The sequence below is a fragment of the Ictidomys tridecemlineatus genome, chromosome 1, assembly GCF_052094955.1.
Source record: "Ictidomys tridecemlineatus isolate mIctTri1 chromosome 1, mIctTri1.hap1, whole genome shotgun sequence".
NCBI classification, from domain to species: Eukaryota; Metazoa; Chordata; class Mammalia; order Rodentia; family Sciuridae; genus Ictidomys; species Ictidomys tridecemlineatus.
In genome coordinates, this window is record NC_135477.1 from 8241022 (window position 1) to 8267005 (window position 25984).

The 25984-nt window shown below is 51.2% G+C and overlaps 1 protein-coding gene across 1 annotated transcript; it reads right to left on the minus strand.

Annotated features, from left to right (window-relative positions):
- Positions 1-538: 538 nt before the first annotated feature.
- LOC120885549 (scavenger receptor cysteine-rich domain-containing protein DMBT1-like) lies at positions 539-25335 on the minus strand. Its single transcript, XM_040273014.2, has 12 exons — positions 25243-25335; positions 21010-21036; positions 20252-20281; positions 16605-16649; positions 13163-13195; positions 12594-12623; positions 12482-12511; positions 9636-9783; positions 7375-7592; positions 6304-6488; positions 3450-3838; positions 539-1156 (listed from the first exon to the last, which is right to left on the minus strand). The coding sequence occupies exons 1-12, from the start codon at positions 25301-25303 to the stop codon at positions 865-867; spliced, it is 1488 nt and encodes a 495-aa protein (XP_040128948.2). The 5' UTR covers positions 25304-25335; the 3' UTR covers positions 539-864.
- Between the last annotated feature and the right edge of the window lie 649 nt (positions 25336-25984).

The following is a 25984-nucleotide window of genomic DNA, read 5'->3' on the forward strand; positions in this document are numbered from 1 at the left end:
TTATCTGTTTATTTTCTTGCCTCCTGGCACACAGTAGGCCTTCAGTAGATAAAGGCACTGAATGAATAAGTAAGGAAAGAGTCTAGAACCAGCGGGCCACGGGGATGGGCTTCACCCAGGGCAGGAAGAGGTGGGCACCCTGATGGTGAAGGGGATTCGTGGCCACTGCTGCCCCACTCCTGCCCCTGTCACCATGGCCAGCAAATCTGGGAAGACATCCTGAGAAGCCCGCAGCGAGCCCTGCTTCATCCAGCCCCCTGACCAAACAGCAGGGCAGAGACTGTACTCCCTGCTCTAGGGGGGAACAGGATCCGGCTTGCGCAGTGCCACAACCTGCCAGCAGTCCCTACAAAGCCCTGCTGCTGCTGTGTCTCCACAGCTGCCCAGACCTGATTTCAACACGCCCAGTGTGACATCATTATCATCAGGAGGAATGAGATTGTCACTAACGCTGTTCCTCCGGGTAACAGTGTGATCGTCACAAAAACTACTGTTCACCCAGCACTCAGCGACTCCCACCAAGCAGGGGCCAAGGCAGTTTGATTAACATTACTTTATTGAACCCTCTCAACAATCCTAAGAGACAAGTGCTAGCATTTTCACCTTACAGATGAAAAGTGTGCGTTCTGGCAGTTCAGACCCAGAGGAGACAGGGGCCAGGTCTGTCTGTTTCCAGGCCAGAACTCTGCCCAAGCCCTACACATGGGCCCCAGAGACCTAAAGCCCTGGAGAGAAGATAGCAACCAGGTCTAATTCTACTCTGTGTGGCCAGGCATAGCACAGTGCCTGGCACATAATAGGTGCTCAATTTGAGTGGGAACCGGCAGAAGCTTCCCAAGTCCTGGGAAGTCACGGCCTTGGGCGCTAGTTGGAAGTGGAGTCTGAGGGTGGCTGGTTCTTTTTGGTAGGGAGCTGCAGCTCTATGGGTCCCAGGACGACATCCACTTTTTCCTGGTAGGAGCCCACATTCCTCTTGGATCTCACCACGCAGCCTCTGTAGCAGCGCGAAGAGTAGTCGTTCGCTCTGCACACCACCAGTTTACACTGCAGGTACACTATGGGGTAGCGGTTCAGGAAGTGGAAGGAACTGAATTTGAAGCGGGCGATGTGGGGTGATGGCGAGTAGTAGGTTTCGTAGGTTTCATCCCTTACACACCTGGAAGAAGAGAAAGGAAACTTGTTAGCTCTCACCAGGGCCCGGGATTCATCCTGACTCAGTTGCACCAGGAGCAGAGCTCCCAGAAGCCCAGGCCTCCAGAGGCGTGCTGATAGATCCCGGTGGCTCTGGTACATCTCCAGCATCTTTAACTAGAAAATACCCCTGGAGTTTCCAGATAGACAAGCAAGCCCCACAGTGCCCAATGTGGTAAAGGCCAGTCCCAATGACCATGAGCTCCATGGCTCCCTATAAGCTGGCTAAGTCAGGGAAATGGCTCGAATGTGGAGCCCATAAGCAGGTCAGAGATAGGCCAGGAAAGAAAATTACTTCATCCCTCTTCTGGTTGCAGGGCCCTGCAAGGTGACACTGGGCTGCACACTGGGTACTCCTGACATTCCCTGACCTGCCTGGCCCTCCCACTCCCAGGGTCTGCCCCTCCTGAGCCACTGGGACCCATGTGGCTATGCTTTCCACGGTGGCCTGAGTAGCTCCAGGATCCTCCTCCAGGATCAAGCACTTCCTGACCCCACAGGCGCCTCTTCCCAGCTGGTTGGTGCTGGAAGGAAAGCAACCTAAGTCTTTGCTTAAGGAACTTTGCTAAGAAATGGGTGAGGAAGCATCTCGCTGGTACCATGTGATAGGGCAAGAGAGAAGAGGCAAGGAAAGCTGGCCTGGGCTGGTGACAGAGCAGCCAGGCTGTCCTGAAGTCCTGGCCCTGCGTCTGCTTACCCTCCTATTTCCACTTCCAGAGCTTTCATCCTACCTCTGTTTTCAACTCAGCTGGTCTCAGATACCCAGATTTCTGTTTCCACAGCAGCCCCCTTAGCCACCAGGGTGAGAGAAAATACCCAGGGGTCCATTCAGAGGTGGGACATTTGTGGAAGGTCAGGGTAACCTGGGAGCTGCCAGGCCAATAACTGCATTTCCCATAAAACCCTGCCAGTCTGGGGCTCTGTGGGGGCCAGAGCTGCAGAGTCCAGGCTGCTCTTCAGAATCACCTGGGGAAATTGTTTAAAATACAAGAACAAAATTTAAAATAAAATAAAAATGCAAGATACCAAGTGTGACCAAATAAGGAGAATGTGTGTGGACAGGAAAAGTCTGAGCCCAGTTCATCCTCATGGGCCTACAGGTGGATGATGTGGTTGAGGGCCAGGTGACTCCTGCGCTCCAGGCCCATTGGGGACACTCTCCCCCAAGTGCAGCCCTCCATTCTCCAAGCACACTCCATCAATCACGTATGTGGCAGAATGTCACCATAGACAAGAATCCTTTGGCCAGGGGGAACTAAATCACTCATCGATTGCATTGATTTTGACCATTTTACACCACTTGAAATGCCACTTTGTTACTATTTGAGGAATGGGGTTCTGGGTAAGCCTTCTCCCCATCTTTGCTACTGAGGGGGTGGCTATGAAAAGACAAGCTTCAATTTCTGTTCACTGAACTGACATATGGGTTCAAATTGTGCCCGGAAAGAGCTGTGTCTTAGGACCTCAGGGAAGTGAGATGCCTAGCAGCACCCCTTACCCTGTTAGCGTAACTTCTCGGAAGCAATGGCTACAAGGTGTAAGCCAAGAGGTGCCATGCCACCCGCCAGCGGAGACTACCGAATGGGGATGGGTTGGGAGCCTTGCAGGAGTGCAGAGGAGTCAACCCCCAGCTCCAGCACGCCTCGTGCAGGGAAGCTGGAGCAGGGGAGAGCAGATCTCCCTGAGCTGGACCGCAGAACTTCCCGGGCTAAGGGAGGTCATGAGGACTTCCTGCTGCCTCTGGTGTAACAATTCTGTGGACCACCTGCTGGGCCCACTCTATGCTAGGAGCCCATCCACTCTTTTCCATGTAGTCCTCGCAGTAGCCTTCTGATGTGAACGTCACCGTCCCCCGTTGACAGATGAGGAAACTGGCCCAGAGGCACATACTTCCACCTTGGTCTGCTCCACATCCAATGATTTCCCCACTGCTTGTAGGGCTTTCTAACCCTAAGGCTAGAGTTGGGTCACCTGGGGCTTAATCCCAGTGGACAGCCAACCTGACCACTGGTGGGTTCTTCCATTCTAACATGTAAGCAGGAAATGGGGCAGGTCAGGATGCGGCCCAGGACACAGCACAAAAGCACCTCAAGGGTAAAAGCCACATGATGTGACTGCATACAGCATGGGATCTGTCTGTACTTGAACTCCTAAGAACTCTGGTTAACCAAAATCTGGAGTCCTCAAAGCTTCAGGGCTACTCATTGTTTGACTTTTCAGGCAAAGGGTTAAATCTTGCCCAGAAAGGCAGCCCTTACCCACTTCGGATGAGATCGTAAGTCAGAGATGAGAAGTCGTTGGGGTTTGGAGAAGCCACACAGGTGTCCACAAACAAGGCCAGCGAGGCGTCCGTATGGAGGATCTCAGCCTGAAGGTATAGACTCTGGTCCAGATCCACATAGTACGGGCTGGCGGTCACAGGGTAGGAGAAAGAGGAGGATGTGTAGAAGGAAATGTTCACTTGGAAGTTGCCGTACTGCACTTCCTTGACCTGGGTGGTGTCGTTGGTGAGGTACATGGTGTGGACCCAGGTGTTCTGCAGCATCTTGCAGCTGACATGAATGAGGAGGTCCTTCTTCCTTATGATGATGGTATTTGACATAGCTGCTTTGAGGACATTGGAATAGTTGATGGTGTCATTGTCTACCTAGGAGAGGCATGTCAGAGAGCAGAGTCAGGCATGTGTCACCTGCCGAGGGAATCTCATTGCTGATTTTCAGGGTTAGAATGAGAAGGCAGTGACAATGAGATGTCAAACCCTTCCACGGCCACAGAGATGGCACATGCATAGTGCCACGGTGACTTTCCCCAGGGCTGGATACCCGGCTCAACGAGCAAGACCCCCTCCCTGCACAATCCCTGCTTCCCCTGCCACACGATGGGGACCTCAGTGTGGGTCAGTGGTTGGCACCTCTTGGAGCTCCTCCTCATGGCACAATGGGCGTGTATGGATGGTACCTTGACCTGCCATGCAACTAGCCAAGTCGGCCTGGATTCCACGGCTTAGGGCTCAGAACAGAAAGTTCTGCTTCATGCTCACTGTTGCTGGGGTCTCAGAGAAGATAGTCACATACTTGTTGAGGGGAGGGGCACACTTCGGTGAGCTCGGTGTTAACTGCTTTCTGCTTTGGTTGGTTGGTGACTACCACCACGTGGTGATGAATTCCGTGGGAGCTAGAAGCCACAGAGATCCAGAACTGCAGCTCTCAACCTCTGAGGTTGGGACTCCTTTGAGGCTCATAGGGACAACCGAGTGGGTCCTGGAAACCCTGGAGTCCTTCCTGTCCCGCCCACCTGTACCCCAGGACCGTTTGCTACCATGCCTTTCACTAAGCAGCTAAGCAGCATGTTCATAAGAATGTTGGTGCCTCCTGCCATTTCATGTGCCCGCCATCTACAGAGAGTGGCCTTTCACCTGGGGGCCTGTGAGAATTTCTAGGAAAAGATGAGGCATGTATATATATATATATATATATATATATCCCCCCAGGGCTTGGCAGTGTATCACCAATAGCTTCAGCAGCATCTCTAGGGACTATGGAGTGAATGGAAGGGACAGGAGCCAGAGACCCAGCAGAAGTATTGTAATGAGTGGAGCATGGGGCAGCTGAATGGCCAAGAGGACACAGGTGGACAAGGTCCCCAAGAAGCTCCATGGTCGAGATCATCTGGCCCCACCAAGGTGAGCACAAGCGTGCCATCACCAGGCTGCAGTCTGCAGGACTTCCTCCCCGCCTGAGGAACAGGTCTGAAGTAAATCTCTCCGGGTCCCTATGCTACGCTTCCCAGCATGCCACAAGTGCTTTTGCAAGAAAGGGCCGGGGAATAACATAATAATGGTCTAAGCAGAAGGTCTAAAGCAGAGAGAGAGAGAGGTTTTCTGTGTTAGTCATGAGCCTATCGAGGGCCAGAACTCCATTCCTGGCTGGCTGGGACACTGAACAAAGTCCCTTCTGAAGCCAGCGTCTGTGCAGCTCAAGTATTCAAATGTAATTGTCCTTCAGAATGGAATGTGTTGGAGAATCTGCCACATCCTGCCTGCAGTTGCAGAACTCTGAATATGTCTCTTCCAGGTGAAACGTGGGAAAAGAGAAAAGCTTAAGAAGATACTTATTGTGGTTCTCGGCACCTCTCGGCCCTTCCTCTCCTCTCTGATCAGTTCCTTTCCTTTTCCCCAGACCAAAAGCTTGGGGCAAGTCATCTAAGCCAGTAGCGGGTGCCAGAGAGGCTTCACTCTGGGCCCACTCTGGGCCCAGACCTGGGGAAGAGCCATAGGAAAGAGCTCTATGGATCTATCTGCTCAAGAAGCACATTATATTTTCTCTTTCCATTTTCTAAAAGGATTTTTTTTTTTTACTTTATAATTCAGTACCAAAGGTTGTCACAATCAGCCATATGAATTGTGTTCAGCATTTTTAAAGTGGATGACAATAGGAAACTACTTAATGAGAATTTGGGGAAAGAGACAACACAGACTCTATAACCCATAGGAGGACAACCATCCCAGTTTGCCCAGGATTGAGGGGTTTCCTGAAACAAGGAACATCTTATGCTAAAATCTGTAAAGTCTTGGACAATCCAGGATGGCGGGTCACCCTAGATGGTGACAGCTCAACAACCAAAGCTGCAGAGACCGATTCATTTTGAAGCCAATGAGTCCACAGGCCTCTGCCAAGGCTTAGCAATGGGTTTGCAATGTGTTTCCTAAGTTTTCGTAAAACTTAGGAAAGTAAAATATAATTGCATTCTTTGCTCAATGAGCACCCTGCTGCTCTCGCTCACCTCAACCCTACGCCGTATAGGCTTCAGGCCCTACAAAACCCAGAGCTGCCCCTCGGAGCTGCTCTGAGGATCACTAATGTGAGTGACAGCCTGCCAGGTGCCCCCCCCCCCCCGTTGGACACAGCTGGAGGAACAATCTGCGGAGCTTCCTCCTCCTACTTGGAGGTAGTTGCCGCTATTTCATGTACCAGAGATGTCTATCTTCCTTTATTCTGATTATGTTCTGGTTATACTATGATAGCAATTCTGGATTCCCAGTGTTCAAGACGCTTAGCACTGATGGCTGTAAGGAAGCAGCTAAACAGGAAACAGAAGCAGCCTCGGGCTTACCTGCTTGCGGGTTCCACAGCCTGTGTAGGGAATTGTGAATATCACGTGGCTCCAAGTTATCTGGGGCTGACACCTGTTGTTCCTATTCCATCCAGAAATGATAAGGTCCCTGGCAGAATAGCCCAGGGACTGCAGGTAGTCCCTGTTCACGCTGGCTTGCATGTGATTCGGCAGACAGAAGAGACCTGAGGGACAAGGGAAGATCATGCACTTGGTCAGCTCCCCCAAACCCCACCAGTCCTACTGGGTGCTCTTCCCAGATACAGGTGGACAGATAAAGATGGTGATCCAGGTGGTCAGTATGTAGGATACCTGCACAGAATATGCTTCACTGCCACCTCCAAGGGCCCTCGGGCTCCACCCAGCCCCAAGCTCAGTAAAGCTCCATGAGGACACTTGGGGTTTCTCTAACAGAATGTTACAGGCAGGATTTTAAATAACCAAAATGAACTGCCAAGTTACCAATTACCCACAAAGTAAAGCAACTACATTCAAATTGCAGAGAAGTCATGGAGTAAAGTCATTTAGATATGAAGAAAGCCAATGCTTTCAATCCTAACTACATAAAAAGCCTTGGACGTCACCTTGCCCCGTCCTTGGCCAAGGTTTACAGCAGTTCATATAACATCCCAAATCAGCACCCTATGGCCTTTCCTGGAAGTGCCTATGAGCAGCTGCATCCATCTTCAGATAGAAGCCAAATGTGTTAGGTCTCAGGACGTGACCAGTGTCTCATACTCGGGATGGTCACAAAACTTCCAGCGGGGTGGTCACTCTGCCTTGGGCACTGACTTCTCATTTGCTGAGAGCACCCTCTTGTGTCTTCTACTTAGTCCCTGCTGACTGCCTAAGCCCGTCCACCTCTCGTCAGTCAGAGCTGACTGCTGACCTCATTTCAGGCAGCCAGAATCCCAAAACCTCCTGCACGTGGCCTCTCCCCGCAGGAAATCGAGCCTGGGGGGGCTGCTGGGGCTGCTCTAATTTCTTATTTCACAACCAGAGGGGAGGTGAGCCACAGAAGGCTCCCAGGGACCTCCCCCCTCCTAACCCTGCACTCCCCGGGGCACTTACTGGTGCTGTGGTTGGAAGGGATGGAGTAGAATGTGGCCTGGAACCCCGCCCGCGTGACGCTGCCATCACTGGTGAAGCGGACTGACAAGAAGTTGGAGGAGGACGTGAAGGAGCCCAAGGAGCCCGTGGCCCCATCACACACTTTGGCGATGAGCGGGGAGCTGCTGGAGGGGCCGTCGAAAACCTCAATGTAGTCATTGTTGCAGCCTCCTTGAAGTCTACGGGAACAGAGCACACAACGTTAGCCCCACCTCGTCTGCAACTGGACACAGGGGTTCATGCCTGGCGGGAGGGGAGGTGTGCGCTAGGGACTCTGACAAAGCTCATCACTGATTTTCTTGAATCGAGGGGGTCTGTCCCCCCATGACCACTCTGCTTGGATCTGTGTTCAGCTTTTTGAGGTGGCACATATGAAATCTGCAGCCTCTCTGCAACCCTCTAAATCATAAAAGGAAGGATTCACATCCTAATTTAGACCATCTTTCTTCCATCAAAAATTCCCAGCTTCCCCAGAATAAAACAAACGTCCAATACAAGTAACAGTGAATGTTGGCAAGGATGTTGGGGGAAAGGCACACTCATACATGGCTGGTGGGGCTGCAAATTGGTGCAACCACTCTGAAAAGCAGTATGGAGATTCCTCAGAAAACTTGGAAGGGAACCACCATTTAACAGTTATCCCATTCCTATACTCAAAGGACTTAAAATCAGCATACTATATATAGTGATGCAGCTACATCAATGGGCTGCTGCTACATCAATGTTTACAGCTACATCAATGTTTACAGCAGCTTAATTCACAATAGCTAAGCTATGAAACCAGCCTAGGTGCCCTTCAACAGATGAATGGATAAATAAAATGTGGTATATATACATAATGGAATATTACTCAGCCATAAAGGAGAATGAAATTAAGGCATTTGCTGGTGAATGGATAGAACTAAAGACTATTATGCTAAGTGAAATAAGCCAATCACAAAAACCAAAGGCCGAAATGTTCTCTGATATGCAGGTGCTAACACACAATAGGGGAAGGGAAGAACAGAAGTTCATTGGATTAAAGAGGAATGAAGGGAAGGGAGCCGGGATTGAAATGTGAAAGATAGTAGAAGGATTGGACATATTCGTGTATGAATGCACGACCAGTGTAACCCCACGTCGTGTTCAACCACCAGAATGGGGAGTTATACTCCATGTATGCATAATATGTCAAAATACATTCTAGGGTCGTGTAAAACTAACATGAACCAATTTTTTAAAATGTAAATAAATAAATAAAAACAAATATCCGTGAGTTCATAGTGATGGAAACAAGTAATTGAATAAATAAATATTGGGCAAACCTGTCCCTGCACATGGAAGGGGGCTGTTTTGAGGCTCCAGTGATACAGCCTGAGGACAAGTGCTTTCTAAGATGTCACTGAATGGTGGCCGTTGCTGCTATTGAGATGATGGCTAGAGAACCAGTCAGGTTGAGATGCAGCCCTTGTCTTGTAGTGAGATCCAGATAATATACCTTTTGCAAAACCCCAAATGGATTTCTAAAGCAGAGACTTCCAACTTCCCTGTAAGCAGAACTCAAGAGGGAAAACTATTTTGTTCTGCAATGGCTGCTGGAGGAGAAGTCATGGTTTCCCGTGTCCAGGACTCTGCACATTAAGGGTCCCTCCTCCTGGTCAGCTTGGCCACCCCCTCTCTGAATAGATCATAGATTAACATGCTTTTGGTGACGTCCCCTTCTGCTTAGGACAATGATTCCCACTTGCAATTGGATGAGGGAGAGGCCACCTGGTGTCCTAGCGGGCTCCCCCCCTCCACCTGATCATGGGAAGAGGGGGAGAGGCCAGGGAAGGGTCCCAAATGGGTGCGGTTGTTAAGGGGGGGATTTGCATTGTTCCCCATTACTCCCACTGGGTGACATTTTCCAAGTGTTTCCACATACTCTTGCACCTGTCCCGGAATCACCAGGGAAAGGAAAATATATTATTCCCCTCCTTGGGTTGACCCTTGGGAAGGTTGACTGATTTCCCATGGTCACACAGCAAATTAGTGACAGACCTGGGACTTGAAACCAGAGCCCTTGTCACTGCAGGGATCTTAGCTCCAGGCCCCGCTCCCCATGGGCTGCTGCTGTTCTAGGTCAAAGAGAACTAGAAATAAAACCTGTCCCTGGACAAGCCTCGCCCCTGAATCGCCCATGTCTTCTCTCTCTAAATGTCTGTGGGGTCCCCAACTCATTCTGCTGGCGCCCACGCACTCACCGGACATCTGTGAAGATGACAGAAGCCAGATAGTTGTTCGGGACCTCAATGTCCCACACACACCTGGCATTGTTTGGATAGTTCCCTGGGTAGAATGGGCTAGAAAAGTTTCCTGAGGATTGAGCCAGGAAGCCTCCGCAGAAATTCACTGTCAGAACAAGAAGGAAACGTGATGAGCCCGCAGCACCTGGCTCAGCCACCTGGGCGGAACTGTCGACTCAGTTTCTAAGGCAGAAACCCGACAAGAGGAGCCGGACTTGCTCCACCCACTGAGGGCAGGGAGAAGCCCTCCCGGGAGGCTGCGCCCAGGGAGCCCGCTCCTGTCATTCTCATCGTCCCCCCACGGGAGGGGAGGGGAGGAGGTTGTGGGACCCTCTGCCACAGACTCGTCAGCGAGCCCAGAACTTACTGTTTGGGTAGCTGAGGGTGGAAGCAGCAGCTGTTGACAAACAGAGAGGATCATGACCAGTTTTCTAGCACCTTCCACACGGCTGTTGATGCAGGCCGGCTGATTTGCACTGCACCAGCCCTGGGCTTACAGTGGGGGCTGGAACCGGGCTTGCCTCCGTGTGGAGGAGAGGACCAAAGGCATGGACCGAGGCCGAGATGGTGGAAAGCCCAGGGAAGGTCGGGCCAGGGGCTTGGCTCCCGACCCAGATGAGTGGGGAGCAGACCAGGCAGGGAGGGAAAGAGGGGACGCATGTCACAGGGAGCAGCAGGAGAGATTTGAGGATGTCAGTGCAGATGGCAAGGAGGACCCTGAAAAGATGCAGGGAGCATTTGTCGTTAGGGAAGTGCTGTCAAAATCCCTAAGAGAGGGCTGGGGATGTGGCTCAGTGGTAAAGTGTCTGCCTGGCATGAACCAGACCCTGGGTTTAAACCCCAGTACTGGGGGAATAATCCTAATGAGATACCACCTCACTCCATCCAGGACACCATGATGAACAAGATGCACCATGACCACTGCTGGGAACATATAGAAAGACCAAGCCCTCAGACACTGCCAGTGGGAACAGCAACACTCCAGCTGCTGTAGAAAATGGTTCAATGTCCCGACAAGTGACACATTGAATTGGCATAGGACCCAGACAATCCACTTCTAGGTCTATACCCAGAGGAACCAGGAACAGGCAACCCAGCCAAAATTGTATGTGCCTGCTCTGGCAGCACTATTTACACAGCCAACAGGCAGAGACGACCTGTGTCCACCCACAGGTGAATGGGTAAACAGAACGTGGGATCAACAATGGTGGCATATTGGTACCATGGAATGGCTTCTGGCAGTGAAAAGAAAAGACACGCTCCTACATGCCAAGCGCAAGTGAAAACCTGCTGAATGGAATAAGGCAGCCAAGAAAGCCAGGGCTTCCATTCACGGGAAATAACCAGGGAGGCAAATCCAGACCCTAGAGCAGAGCTGTGCTACCAGAAGTGGGAAAGAGCAAGGGCTGGGCAGGTCGGTGGGGTTTTAGCTGGGGAGGATGAAAAGTTCTGGAACTAGACAGTGGTAATGGTTGCACAATCCCGCGGATGTACTCAATATCACGGAATGGCACAATTTAAAAAAGGTAAATGAAAAAATTTTAAATGGATACAATCTAAAATGGTAAATTTGGGCTGGTGATATTTTTTAAAGGTAAAGGAATTGCCTATCATGTGCAAATCCCTGGAATCAATCCCAAATATGGAGGCAAATAAAAGGAAAATCACAAATTTTACATTATGTTTACATGTTATCAAAATAAGGTAACAACAGGGAAATAATGTCATTGTGAGCTCCATATATACACCTCTGTGTATGTGGGTATACCTATACATACACACATAAATGCAATATGTGAATATATACATATTCCTGGGCCCTGAGATAATTTTCAGTTCATAGAGAACTAAAATCTGTATTAGGAAATTTAAAAAAGAGGAGCAGGCCTTGGGCGAGTTCTTCAGGCCATAATCAATTGTCTCCCAGTCTCTCCCCTGAGGGAGAGAAGCTTCCTGGTTCTCAGAGCCCACATGGGCCCTCTGCTTCATTAACGGCAAACAGTGGTCATCTCCAGGCCCGTGGACCTGTGCAGAGCCCTGGGCCCTGAGACCAAGGGAACCTTTGGGAGCTTAAAAACAGCTCAGGAATGTCCCCGTGGAGGGTGTGAATTTGCTGATGTGGGTTTGGTGTGAGAACAGGAGAGCCCACTATTTGTCACCCTCTCAGAAGACCGGGGAAGCCAAGCTGTCAGGGTGGAGGAGCAATGGAAGTGTGGGTGCTTGTCCCGACCCTGGCTTGCTGGGTCCAGGACCCGGTCTTATCACAGAGCCACAGGCAGGAGGAGCTGGGCTCCTAGGTCCCTAAAGGAGACAGGTGAACAGGTTTGGAGGATACAGAGAGGCCTCTGCACTCCTCCATGGACACTCCACGGGAGTACACCTGGGCGAGCAAAGGTGTCAACAGGAAGGGGGATGACAACAGGCTCTCAGCAGAGAGCTTAGAGGAAAGCAGAGCTCTCCTGGGGGGGGGGGGGGGCTTTCTCTGCTGCTGCTCTGGTTTTTGGGTTTTTGTGGTTTGTTTTGTTTGTTTAATAAATTTACATACAAAAGTAACTTACTATTAAAAAATCCCCAAAGCTTCATACTACAAATTCCAAAATGAGTCTGGTACCCACATTATCCCCATCTCCCCCAAGGAAACTATAACTCTGAAGGAGGACACAATGCACAACAGGTGGGTGAAGGGAGCCCTTCACAATAGGAGAGGTGGTAAGCAGCCAGAGACTTCATGCAAAGTCCAAGAATCCCCCAAATCTGAGCTGTCACTTGGAGTTCAAGGCATTGACTTAGTCAAATGTGCTTACCAGGGGGAATAGTTGTTGGATGCCACCAATCTGAAATGGAAATGGAAAACAAAGTCAGATTAGAGGGAAAAGGGTGTGGAGCCAAGGTTGAACTTAATCCAAAAATGCTTACCATAGATGGGAGTTGTTCTAGGCCACCAACCTGGGAAGGAAAACACAGCCACCTTAGAAGGCAGGGGGTGTGGAGTGGAGGTTGGGTAGGGACCTGGTGCTGGAATCAGGCACAAGTGGTCAGAGAAGCTCTGTGCCTGGGGGAGGACAAGGCCTTTCTAGAGAGCCTCAGTGAGCAAGGCCGTGACCTGAACCACCTCCACCATGGCAATGAGGTACACAGTCCCAGGGGGGAGCTACAAGCTTTTCTGAAGGATGGGTCTCTGGTTAAAAGAATTTCTCAGAACATGCCTGAGGTATATGACATGAAAAATCCCTGTGCTCCCCTCCCACACGAGTCTTGGCCGAGGAGGTGTTCCAGGAGCAGTGGCCCAGGAAGCGCCTGACTGCTGCTCAACACTCAGGTCAGAGCTGGCACTGTCCTGTCCCTCCAGGCTAGTAAGGAGGATGAACACTCTGTGGGCTCTGCTGCTAGAACACTCCACAGACCCTCTCAGAGACACCAGCTGGAGCTGTGAACAGGAGCAAGGAGGGAGGGTCACCTAGAAGTGAGGAGGCCGATGGACTCACCTGGGGTGGAAACGTCTGTGGAAGACAAGGCATCTGTGGGAGAGAGAAGGTTGGATCCAATGTATTACACAGAAGGCGGCAAAACTGGGACTCAGGTGGAAGATGAGGAGCAGGTCAGGCATTCATTCCTGCTGGTCCCTTCCCTCAAAGGGGGAGCTGATTGCCCAAAGGATGCTCCTTGGAGGTGTCCAGGCAGATCCTGTCCCCTTCAGCCTCAAGGGGAGACCCTGTCTAGATGTGGTGGTTGAGCTGAACCCCCTCTTCCTCCATCTTGTGGCTTTTAGCCACTGACTCAGTAAAGCAGGGCCCCAGAACACAGGTCAGTCATGCACATGTGCCCATCTGCAGTCATAGCCCAGGAGCCTCCAGATAGACCCCACACACACACACGGGGTGGCCCCAGGTGAAGACCTCCCTTCCCAATGGAGCATTTGGATGCAGATGTGGCTCAGTGAGCTGGTGCCTCCCTCACCCTCTGTGCTGCATCCTTCTCACCCTCACCCTGTCCCCTTCAGAGGGTAAAGGAACCCCAGGGGGAGGAGGAGGGGATACGGGCCTTTTCTCCTTGACTCTTATTTACACTTCTTCAAGGTGTGTAAGGTCTTGATTTCACAGTTTATTAACAACCCAGACCAGGAGCTAAACTGCAAGACCAAACCTGATTCTCAGCAAAGAACTAAAGTGACTTCCAATAGATGAGAAAAGCACAAAAACCATCACGTGAGGACACTAACATGTCAGAAAGTCTCTCTAAGAGCAAAGATCCCCCCAAGAAAGAGGGAGGACAAGTTGAGGGTGGAACAGGATGCCCCAATGTGAGGCAGGACAGAGGGACCAAGTGAGGTGACTCCAGGGACAGAAGTCCCTGAGTCCTGACAGAGACCCGCATGACTGCTCATGTAGAAGACACTGGAAGTTCACTGGAAGTTCTTTCTTATGTTCAAGCATGAAGTTGTTCACCTGTGAATAAGAACTCCTCCCTCTCCCCCATCATCATGGGTCGGGTGGATGCCCGTGCTCAGTGGCTATCTGCATTGATGTCACACTTCAGAAATCCGACCTTTGTCTCTGCTGGTCTCCAGGACGCAGGGTTTAAAGCAAATACCCTACAGCATAGCTTTGGCCCTGGCCTGAGCCACTCTCTCTTAGTCATGGAATCACAGAAGAGGGGCCAGGCAGAGGCCTATTGGTTTAAAACTTGTGATTCTCCTTACAGGTGCCACTGACAAAGCACAATATCATGGTGACCTAGAGGCTCAGCCATTGCTGTAGGAATCTTCTAAAAGGGAAGCACCTTCAGTAGGGAGCAGGGCTCAAATATCCACCATTCCTGCCTCCCTCATCCATTCCCCCAGGAAACTGCTTACAGAAAGTCGAGGAGAGCAACCGCGCTTCTATTCTTCTGCGAAGACTATTCAAGAAATCAGTGGAGATCAATGCAGGAGGCAGAAAAGAAGTGAACATGTGAAGGAATTATGCTTGGCCTCCAGATGGTAGGAAGTGTCCTTCCCACTTTGCTTGCTGGAGAGAATCTAGAGATCATCCAACATGACCCTTCCCTAGCAAAGGCTTGGGCAGAGACTGATTCCCTCTACAGGGGACACATAAGCCCCCTGCTAAACAGAAGCCTTCTGATGTTAGGATGTCCTGCGAGAAGCTCTGACATCTTTCTGGGGCTCCAGGGATGACTTGGAGTGTATTTTACACAAGCTCCTCTTGATTCTATAGGCAGAATGGTTGAGGTCAGTACAGAGCCATGGATATGGAGGAGCTAGCACGCTAGACTAGAGAAATGATTCCACTGATCTCTGTCCCAAAGTACACAGGCTCTTGAAGGCCCCCATATTCAGACTGATTCCTTCCCATCTACAAGGAAATGGGTGATAAAGGAGACTGCTTTCTGTTGAGAAGGCATCAGTCCTTGCACTAAGCATTTGCAACACACCTATCACTCTATCCCTAAAAGGTTTCCTGAGGAAAAGCCAAACCCATGGTTATACTTGGCACTGTGACCTACAGAGAGGGATTCATATAAAATTATTCATTACCTATTGCAAAGGAGGTCTCAGAGTTTGCTATTTGGGGCTCTGTGTGTTATAATTGTAAAAGTTGAAAAGCAAATAAGACAAAAAAAATAACAGGAAAGATAAGTCTCTGAGAAGAATCAAGACCTGGAAGTAGTGGGGCTGGGGCTGGGGCTCAGCGGTAGCACACTTGCCTGGCATGTGTGATACACGGGGTTCGATTCTCAGCACCACATATGAATAAATAAAATAAAGAACTATCAACAACTAAAAAAAAAATATTTAAAAAAAACCTGGAAGTAAACTGAAATCTATTGAGATGTCATTCCTGACCTGGATTTTGTCTTGCTACATGAGAAATTTAAGAAACCTATCTAGCCTTGGGTCTAAAAGGCTATTTAGGGAGAAAATATCTCTGTTTACACCTACATATGACCTGTACAGAACTTCTGGGGATGGACCCACAAACAACTTATCCTACTCTTGTCCCTCTGATTTCTCTTGTCTGATTGCATTGGCTAGTATCTCCAAAACAATATTGAATAGCAGTGGGTTGGAGGGCATGCTTGCCTTGTTTTTTGCTTTCATGAAAATGCTCCTAATGTTTCCCCCTTAAAGTAAGTTATTGACATTAAATCTATGTCAATTTGCTCCAAAGACAAGAGCTGACTGGTGCCAGGGCTTGGAGAGGAGACAACTGGAGAGCCATCCTAACCTGCTGCACCACAGCTCTCAGGTCTAAGTGACCTACTGGGCTTCTACATGAGATGTCTGGATCTAGAAGAAAGTTGACCACCCTCCACATGGAGGGGCAGCTCTGAGTAAGCCCTGTCCTGTGTCACAGGCAGATCCGCCCAACCCCTGCATTCCCTAGGTGGTCCATTTGCACCCAAGGACTTTTCAGGCCCAACTGCCGTTTCGATTACATAACAAGGTCCTCAGAGGAAACCATGGCAGACAAGGGAACAGGTTCTCCTCGGTCTGTCACTGAGGTGCCCCCGGGGGATCAAAAGGGCCTCTGATGCCCACAGTCTGAAGGATCCTGATTTCCAGGGTGGCTTGATATGGGCTTAGAGACGGGGCGTGGGTGAGGATGCGGTCTGAGCAGGTTTGTAGCTGGCTCTTTGGGCTCTGTAACCCAAGATCCAGCCCCTGAGGCTGGCCAGAGGTCAGCGTGGATGGGTGAGAACCACAGGGCACTGAGCACAGCAATGAGACCCCTAAGGACAGGACACAGGGCTCCACCTTAGAGATCCTCGGAGATGCCTCTCAGCCTCAGGGACATGAGAGAGACGTCCACTCGGGCCTGAGGGCTTTTCAGAAGGAGGCCTGATCACCCCATTCCAGGTACCCTCAGAGATGAACCCCGAGGTTCACGGGGGCCTGAGCCCACAGGGATCCCACGTGACAAACATTACCTTCTGCCATTAGTGTCGAGAGTGTCGTGGCGGGCCTGGAAGCAGCTGCAGAGGGAGAGAGGAGAGGACCTTGATCAGGTGCCGGCCCCCACTTCAGGAAGGGGGTCTTCTGCTGGCTCAGCTTTGGGAGCGGGGGCTGGAAGCTCGCGAGCTGAGGCCCCCTCCTTTTCCTTGTGAAACCCAACACCCATCTGTCACTTGGTCACCCAGGATGCCCCTACAAGCATTTTTTGCTCTTGTCACCACACTCTCCCTCCTCTGCTTCCAGTCTCCACCAGTTCAGTATCAGCCCAGGCTCGTCACAAGGCAGACGTCAAACCTGAAATGACACCCTCAAATGATGACTATTTGCCATCACTCAGATATTCCTCAAAAGTGACCCCACCCAGGGAGAAAGGCAGTTCCCAGAGTCGTATTCTGGGCAACATTCCCTCAGGTGGGGTCACAGTGGGGTCACAGTGACACCCTGCAGAGCTGGACTGCATACCCAGACCACGTGGTAAGTGCCAATAATAGAAACTCCTCTTCCTAATAGAAACTCCTCTTCTGGGGGACACCATAGACCAGCATCCCTGAGCCTTCTTGTGCAGTAAGACCCCGTGGTGTTTGACATGTTCCAGCAGGAGATGCAGCCGGGATGTGCTGGGCTGGGTCGGGGTCTCTCTTTTCCACCCATGGTGTGAGCATCCTTGTGTTAGCATTTAATTCCCAGTCAATAGAACACATGGGCCAAACCTTGATGTGATTTTAGTTCACCTTTAAGTAGTAAGGACCAGCGGCTGGCCCATCCTTCCCCACCTTGAGAGGAAGGGAAACAGCCACTTAGGCTGGTGACGGTCATGCTGCTCCTCATCAGAGCCAGTCCACTGCGGGGTGGCATCAGCAAGCTCTGAGGCTGCAGCTGGCCTCCATCACTTCCCAGCTGTGGACAATAGGCGGGTCCCTTGATCCTTCTGACCTCAGGGTCTTTGTGAAAGGGATGGTAGTTCAGATCCTTTGCCACCAAATAAGGAACCACTGATGGCAGAGCAGGTAACTGCCAAGTGTACGCACACACGTGCACACACACGCATGCACGCCCGCCCACACGCCCCCACACGCGTGCACACGCGCACAGGGGCTAGGCCTTGGGGTCGCTGCCGTGTGCTGATGGTTGCGCTACCTGAGCACACGACTCCCGCGTCTTCCCTGTGGCCACACTCGTGGTTGTACCACCCATCATGGTGGCAGCTTGACAGGTAGGGCTCCCCTCCTGAGCAGTACATGGCGCCCAGGAGAATGTTCCCCGAGCCCTGACCAAAGTGAGCCCCGCCCGGGGCTGACCCGGAATGGCCACAGCCGAGCTGCCGACAGACGACATCTGCATCCTGGGTGTCCCAGCTGTCGTCACAAACAGTGCCCCAGTAGCCTTGGTACAGGACCTCCACCCGGCCCTGGCAGCGGTCACCGCCATTCACCAGCCTCACCGGTAAACCTGCATCAACACAGCGGGAAGCCGGGTCTTGGCGCTCTCTGCCCCCTGCCTTACGCCACCTAGCGCTCCCGTTTCTCATTCTTGGCGCACCCTGTGCTGTCCCCATCACTGACTCTCCCCCTCAGGACCTTAAACGTCACTGTCTTTGCCATCCTCCCTCTTTCCCCCTGAGATCCTCGTGTCCTCTGAGAACTCCCCACACAGAGGACCCTCCAAAGCCACCACTCGGGTCCTACCCAGCCCTGACAGTCCCAGCCCTGAACTCCACCAGAATTTCAGTGGCCTCTAGGATGTCCCATCTCCATCCCACTCTCCCAAACCCAGCAGGGTCTCTTTCCTCCCCTTGGACTGACAGTGCTGGCCCACGGCAGCAGCTGGGCTGGAGTTCTGACGTTACACCCGATTCCTGCTCCTCTGCAGCTCCACTCCACTGAGCACCCAGGCCCCTTTCTCTCTCCCTCCCACAGCCATCACTGGGTTAGACCTCCACCCTCTGGAACCTGGCCTTCTCCAGGGATCCGGGTGATCTCTCTCTGCTCCTCCCTCTCTCAGGCACCACATTCAGACCCAACAGAGCTCACTCTGCCCTCTGTACCCAGAGGACTGCCTGTCTCCACTGAAGGCCCCCACGTCGAACCTTTTCAAAGAGCAGACGCTTGTCGGAGCCATTTCCCTGCTCACACTGCTTCAACTGACTCTCCGCCACCCCCCGGGGTCAAGCGTGTGCAGGGAGCAGGCCTCGCCCAACCCTTCCAGCCTCCTCTCCCACAGGCACCCTGCTCCTGCGGCACGATGCCTGCAGATCACCCTCAGTGGAAAGCCACGCTGATGTGATCAAGGAAATACACAGCGGGTCCTGAGGGATCTCGGCCAACATCTGACATCAGCAGCTAGATCCTGACTGTGGCTCTTCCGTGGTCATTTGAGGTTCTGAGAAATCTGAGACAGGTTGAGCAAGGTAAGGGGAAAGGCGGTTGCTTTCGTTTGGCAGGCGATGTTCAGAGAAAAAAGGCCAATTGGACTGTTTCCTGGGTGTTCCCAAGGTGTTTTCTGGGCCTGTTCACCCCTTTTATGACCACCCCTTCTGGCACTCCTGGGATGATCCCTACAAAAGAGCTCACTGAGTTCCTGTCTCAGCCTGGCCCTACCCGGGTCAGTCAAAAAGCGGCCTCTCAAGTCGTCTCCCAGTTCACGTTTGCAAATTTCAAGGCATGACTTAGAAAGGGGGATAGCTCAAGAGTTCCAGGGATCATTGGTCCTAGATGACCTGAACACATAAAACTCGGCCACAAAGGTCTGTACACGTCGGTGCAGAGAGTGTGTGCATGTGGGGGGCTCACTTAACAAGAGCCACAGACGGGGTTCCAGTTCCAGCTTCCAATCTCTGCCCTGCCACTCACCAGCCACGTGACTTTAAACTTATAAGTATTGGCAAATTACCCCCAAATTCCCTAGTTTTCATGTCTGAAAAATAAGTGTAACGCGATACTTACCTCAAGTGTTGGGAAGATTTCATTTACTATATGCATTATGTGAGCACTTACCAGGTGACAGGTGGTCATATACTTGTTATGGAGTAACTCATTTAAGGTATGAAAACCATTTTGTGCTAGGGACAGAACAAGTGCCTCACAGAGGTCAATTGTCTTTGAGATAACGGCCCCTATTGTACAGAAGGAGAAGCCCTGGCTGTTCTCAAGTCTCTTCTGACAGTAGGCTGAAGCTAGTGTCAGAAATAGCTGAGAGAAAAGAAGGAAGGAAAATGAGAGACGGGATTAACTGTGCATCTGGGACATGGCCAGGGACTTGGCATCCACAACACTTGTCCCCACTCCATCCCTGGGCATTTGTTCTATGGTCCTGACTAGCCAATGGCAGCAGCAGTAGAGCTGACCATCCCAGGCAATAACCAAAACTGTGGAAAGAAGAGTAAAGAGAGGAAAGGTCTTGCCAGGTGCGGTGGCACATGCCTGTGATCCCAGCGGCTTGGGAAGCTGAGTCAGGAGGATCGAGAGTTCAAAGCCAGCCTCAGCCACAGCAAGACGCTTAGCAACTCAGTGAGACCCTGTGTCTAAATAAAGCATAAAATAGAGCTAGGCATGTGGCTCAGGGGTTGAGTGTCCCCGAATTCAACCCCAGGAACAGAGAGAGAGAGAGAGAGATTAGGTCTTACCATACTCTGTAGTCATCAGGTACCGTTGATCTAGAAAGAAACCAAAGGTGTCTTAGAAAAGGGTCCCACCGTTTGGAAGTCATTTCTGTGATCTACAGGTCACAGAAATGGGCTTCAGCTTTGCCTCACAATCCTGCCAGGGGGCGCTGTGGCCCAATCTTGCGAGTGTGCCTCCGGCACTCTTAGTAAACGTGTTTGTGCAACACATGAAGGAAGTGGGTTGGAGATGAGGCACTCAATAGTTTCAGATATAATGAACAAAAATAGCTAGCATTTAAGATATCTACACATGCACACTGCCACCTTCCTTAGAAATTCTTAGCAAAGCAATGCTTCGGTAACCTTGAGTATACCAAAGTCTCATTCTAGCCAAGCAGGAGTTTCCCAAAGTGTGGTGGGCAGACTAGCCTTAGGTACGGGTCTGCAGAACTGCAGATTCCTGAGCCCCACCTCAGGCCTCCAAATCAAGTTCTCTCAAGGGAGGGAGTTGAGTGCAAAGACCTGCATTTCTGTAATTATTCTACCTGATTCTTGTGTGCCCTGAAATTTGAGGCAGAGGCAAAGCAAAACTGAAGAACATAACTGCATCCCACGAGGTCCTTTTATGCTATGGCTGAAGGAGGTCTCTACTGCCTCTGCGTTTCTATAGGACCAAATCACACCTTTAGTGAGGTGGCTTTTATTTGAAAGGCAAAAATAGGTGAATAGGGTGGAAAACACTACCATCTAACATAGAACATTCTTTTCAAAGTACTTACCAAGTGTCACAACATCTGATTCCGTACCTGTAATGAAACAAAAGAAAACTTAGATGTGTTTGTGTCTCACCCACAGGGACCCCGAACGCCGCCGCCTGTGAAGCCATACAGTTGACTCTGAAGCAGAGACAGCAACTGGCACGATGGTCAGCTGACATCAGGGTCCAGCACGTTGACCTGAGCAGGTGTGTTAGACACCTCTGCTCTCTCCCCCGCCCAAAGCCAAGTTAAGGCAAAGAGAGTCCATTTTAATTCGTCGTAAAGGCAGAACCTTCCGAAAGAATGGAATGTACCCCTGGGTTCCGCTTCCACAAATTCAACAGAGTGGATCAAACACGCTTGGGGGAAAGGGCATCTGTACTGAGTACGCAAAGGCTTTTTTCCTTGTCATTATCCCCTGAACAGTATAGGGTGACAACCATTTATAAGCGTTTATACTGCACACAGTACGTAGTCACCTAGAGGTGGTTCACGGTGTGTGGGAGAAGGGGTAGGTCAGGAACAAATACTGCAAATCTTGGGTAAGGGAATCGGGCAGCCGGGGATTTTGGTGTTTCAAAGCGGGAGGCATAAAGTTGGGGGGTCCCGGGCACGCCCTGCTAAGGCCTGGCACTGGAACATTCAGCCAGGCACCCTGTTAGGAGCTGGGCTAGGCACTGAGTGGGCAAGGCATGGTCCCAACCCTCCAGGGATTTCCTGCATAGCACCATCCCTAGAAACATCCTGTCTAGTGCAAGAAGCACTGCCAGCCAAGATGCTGTGGGAGGATGTGGGTGGCACCCAGGTGCCCATGGACCCATTGCTGTGTTTTTATCCATGTGGTCCAACCCTGTTTGTGGCTTGTACCCCTGTGTCTGTACATCTGTGTGTGTAAGCATGTATGTGAGATGCTTTGTGAGTGTGTGTATGTGTCTGCTTGTGTGCCTGTGTGTATCTTTGTGTGTCTATTATCTGTGATGTGAAGTTGTGTCTGTGTGTCCACGGATGTATCTGTTTGTAGGTGAGAGTGTGTGTACAAATGATTTTGTCTGTGTGTCTGTCTTCATGTGTGCAGCTTATTTCAGGGAAAGACAAGGTCTGTGGCCTGAAAAAGAGAAGTTAGGTGTAGCCTGGTGGAGCGTGGAGGAGAGGAAGGCAAGACTGAGACTGCTCAGGTGCTGACAGCAGCCAGCGGGGAGGCCGTGGCTGGAGGCCCGCTGGCTGGAGGCCGAGGGTTGGAGCGTGGGAGGCGGCAGTGGGGTGTTAGTGGTGGGAGAGAGCAGCAGAAAGCTGTCCAGAAAAACAAGAAGGTGGAGGCAGAAAACAGCAGGCACCTGTGGGGGACCGACACACAGTGTTGGCAAACGGGGCTTGAGGACCTGAAAATCCACAGAAGACTGTGGGGTCCAGGGTCCTGGGCACCAGGCTGCTGTGCTTGCTCTGGATCCCAAGGTGAAGCCTCGGGCTTTGTTCTCATTCCGCAGCATTTGGCAGCTGCAGCGGCTGAGTTTCATCACACCTGGTGGTGTGTTTGCACATTTAAGAAGATTAAAGAACTGTGCCGAAGAGTGGCTAGACGTCTGTGTGGACCGTTATTTAAGTGACTCAAAAGTCCCCCATCCCAACGTCACCTATGTTAAAAATATCTTCACAGCGCCTGGAGGTCTGTCCGCTAGATCTCCCGTCTTTTTAAGGCACTAGTAAGGGCTGTGATCCAGCCGCAGTGCAGAAAGGCCGAGTGGGAAGGTAGCTGCCAGGAACCGCTTAGGGGCAGAGACTACCTTCTTGTTTTGCAAAGCATTGGACTGGAAGAGAGGGGACTAAAGGAAGTGAAGGCCAAAATGTCTGGGCAAATTCAAGACTTAAAGACAAGTGGCAAAGGTACTACGGAGAGTCCCATGTGGCCCAACCCCTCGCTGACATCTCAAGTTCACAGCTCCCCGTGCTGCCCACGTCCACCGACAACACTGCAGACCTTACTTGGGTCCCTCCAGTTTCCTTTTCCAGGAGCCAATCCAAGACCCACATTGCGTGTTGGAAACTGCATTTGGATAAAATGTCAAGAGACGCCTGGAACAGGACCGCTGACCGTCCTGGTCCTGCAGGGGTCCCTATGTGCCAGACCCTGCTGGGGCCCCTCATTCCTCACACCCTGTGTAGAACAGGAACATAAACCCACCTGCAAATGAGGAAGCCGAGGCCAGCAGCGGCCCCACACAGGTCAGTGACCAAGTCAAGGACATCACTGGGACCAGCATTGGGGGCCACGGCCACTCCCACCCAGCCCAAGCCTCGGCACCCTGCCTGTTCTTCAAGAGTTTGTGCAGAGACAGAGCTGAGAAGGGGACGTGCCATGGCAGGGCCCCAGGGCTGAGCAGAGGCCCCTGTTCATCTCTGCTCCCTACAAGGAGCAGTGAGGGCTGTGGCCACACTGCTGCCCAAAGGCTAGCAGACCTGGCTCAGGTTCACACCCCGGCCCCATCTCCTACCACCTGCGGCCCTTGGACAAGCCACATAACCTTTCTGAGCCTCAGTTTCCCTGTTGGAAGTGCGGAGATAATGGCATCGACTTTGTGGTGGTTAGCAGGGTGAAAGTGGAGAAGCAAGACACCCTTGGTAGAGGGTGACTCCCGCCTCTGCACACAAGCACGGCACGCCTTTTGTCCCTTTTTTTTTTTTTTTTTTTTTTTTTAGAGAGAGAGAGAGAGAGGAGAGGAGAGGAGAGGAGAGAGAATTTTTAATATTTATTTTTAGTTCTCGGCGGACACAACATCTTTGTTGGTATGTGGTGCTGAGAATCGAACCCGGGCCACACGCAGGCGAGCGCGCTACCGCTTGAGCCACATCCCCAGCCCTGCCTTTTGTCCCTTTTTAGATAAGGATGAGGCACCTGGCTCCCGGTCCTCCAGGGCTGACTGACTCCGTGCCACCATTCAGAGCCAATGCAACGCTGTCCCCATGAAGTCAGGGACTGAGGCCCAGCCTCCCATTTTCTTATGTTATCAAAGGAGACTGTGTGTCCAGGCCCTGGAATGTCGAACCCCAAGGCAGGACCTGAGGCCTCCTGACAAGAGGGGACAGTGGCTGTCCCCAGTCAGTTGCCCACCACATGTGCACACTCACCACACCTTGTGGGCCCTGAGGCCTTGACTTTGGGGTGCTGCTTTCACGAATGCCATCTCCCAAGTGAACCTTCCACTTCAGAGCTTCCCCCAGCAAGCCTGGGCTGGCCAGAGTTCTGGGTTATCTGATTTTTACATCGCCTCCTGGAATCCATGAATCCAGCAAATGGTAACATCGAAGGAAAGAGAATGGGAGGGGGATAGAAGAGGAGGAGGAGGAAGAGATGAAGGAAGAAAGAGGAAGGGGCAGAGGAAGGGAGGTAAGGAGATGAGGTGCCAGAGGTCAGAGAGAGAGGGGAAAGAGGAAGAGAGGCCGGTCAGACAGACAGGGGGACAGAGGAAAGAGAGGCAGGAAGACAGCAAGCAGACAGGTGTCGGTTCTTGCTCTCACAGCATCTCTGCAAAATGACACCGAGATTCAACCATCACAATGACGGGCCAGCGGCCCTGTGGATCATCTGACACTCTGAGAACACAGAGTTGTGCTCAAGTAACTGGGCTTCAGCCCGGCTGTTTGAGCAGCTGGTGGTCAACACAGCCTTGGAACCTTGGCATGTCATTCCTTGACCCGATTTGGCTCAGCTAATACAGGTCATCACACCTGACGCACCCACAGAGAGAAGTCACACAGGAGCATCTCCAGGAGAATCTTTCCTGCCTGTTTTCATTGCATACAAACTGTTTACCCCGTGTGGTGAAGCTTTAGGGCCTCTTAATATCTCTCTCTCTCTCTCTCTCTCTCTCTCTCTCTCTCTCTCTCTCTCTCACACACACACACACACACACACACACACACACACACACACACACACCTCTCCTGAACTTTAGGGACTTTCCTAAGCTCAACCAGTCACTTCCCCTTCAAAAAACTCACTGAAAACATTAACATATGATTGGCATTTTCTAACTACAACAACCATTTGAATTTCCTAACCACAAACAAAATTAAAAAGAAGCGTTTCTCTTAAAACACTGGCAAACGTTGACCATGATCATCAAAGAGCCACCTTCTCCCCAGTACAAAAATTCCCAAGGGATGAAGTCCCTTGATCTACTAAAAGAGCAGATCTGATTTGGCAGGATTTGGGGTTGCAAGAATACAATCAAAGAATAGAACAGTTAATCAGAATACCTGCAGATAGAACTGGACCCCACAAAAGACACAGTTGGAGGATGACAGTGAAGATCCCCATTTTGCTGGGTCCCTCTCAACCTGAATGGAAACTCCTTGATATTTATAGGTTCCTGGCTGAATGAGGCGGGTCCCCCAGGTGGTATATTTCTATTACTACCATAAATCAATGTGAAGGAGGGACAGGACTTTGTTAAGTCTGTGGCTAATCTGTAGGAACAATTGAGGTGTGTTTGATTGATTGCCGTATGAACAACCTGGCCCCGGCCCAGCCAACGGCAAAAGCTCTGACATTAGAGATACCAATTCCAACTTCCTTCTAGGGCAGCCTCGAAGACTCCCAAGTGCTCCCTGAAAACGAGCTGGATTTTCATCTTGGAGAGTTTGAATTAACCTGTGGGAAGCAGGATGTGGGTTGCTGGGCAAATAAGGGACATGGTGCCAAGGGGCAAAGCATCTCTTTGGGATGACAGGTCCTGGCAGGACCTTCTCTGGTTGCCCTTGTGTGCATACCCTAGGCTCAGAGGAAAGAGATGGCATTTTTGATGACATGACTGGAGAGTAGGAGGCATGAAGGGTCATTCTACAGAGACCATGGGCCCATTCTGGCTTCGGCCACCACCTTCTAGGTCTCACGGTAATCCCATCACACTGGGGCTGAGAAACACATGAGCTCACACTGAACCACCTGCAAACATTTCACACGCTTTGATTTCTTGGCATTTCTTGGCATTCACACTGT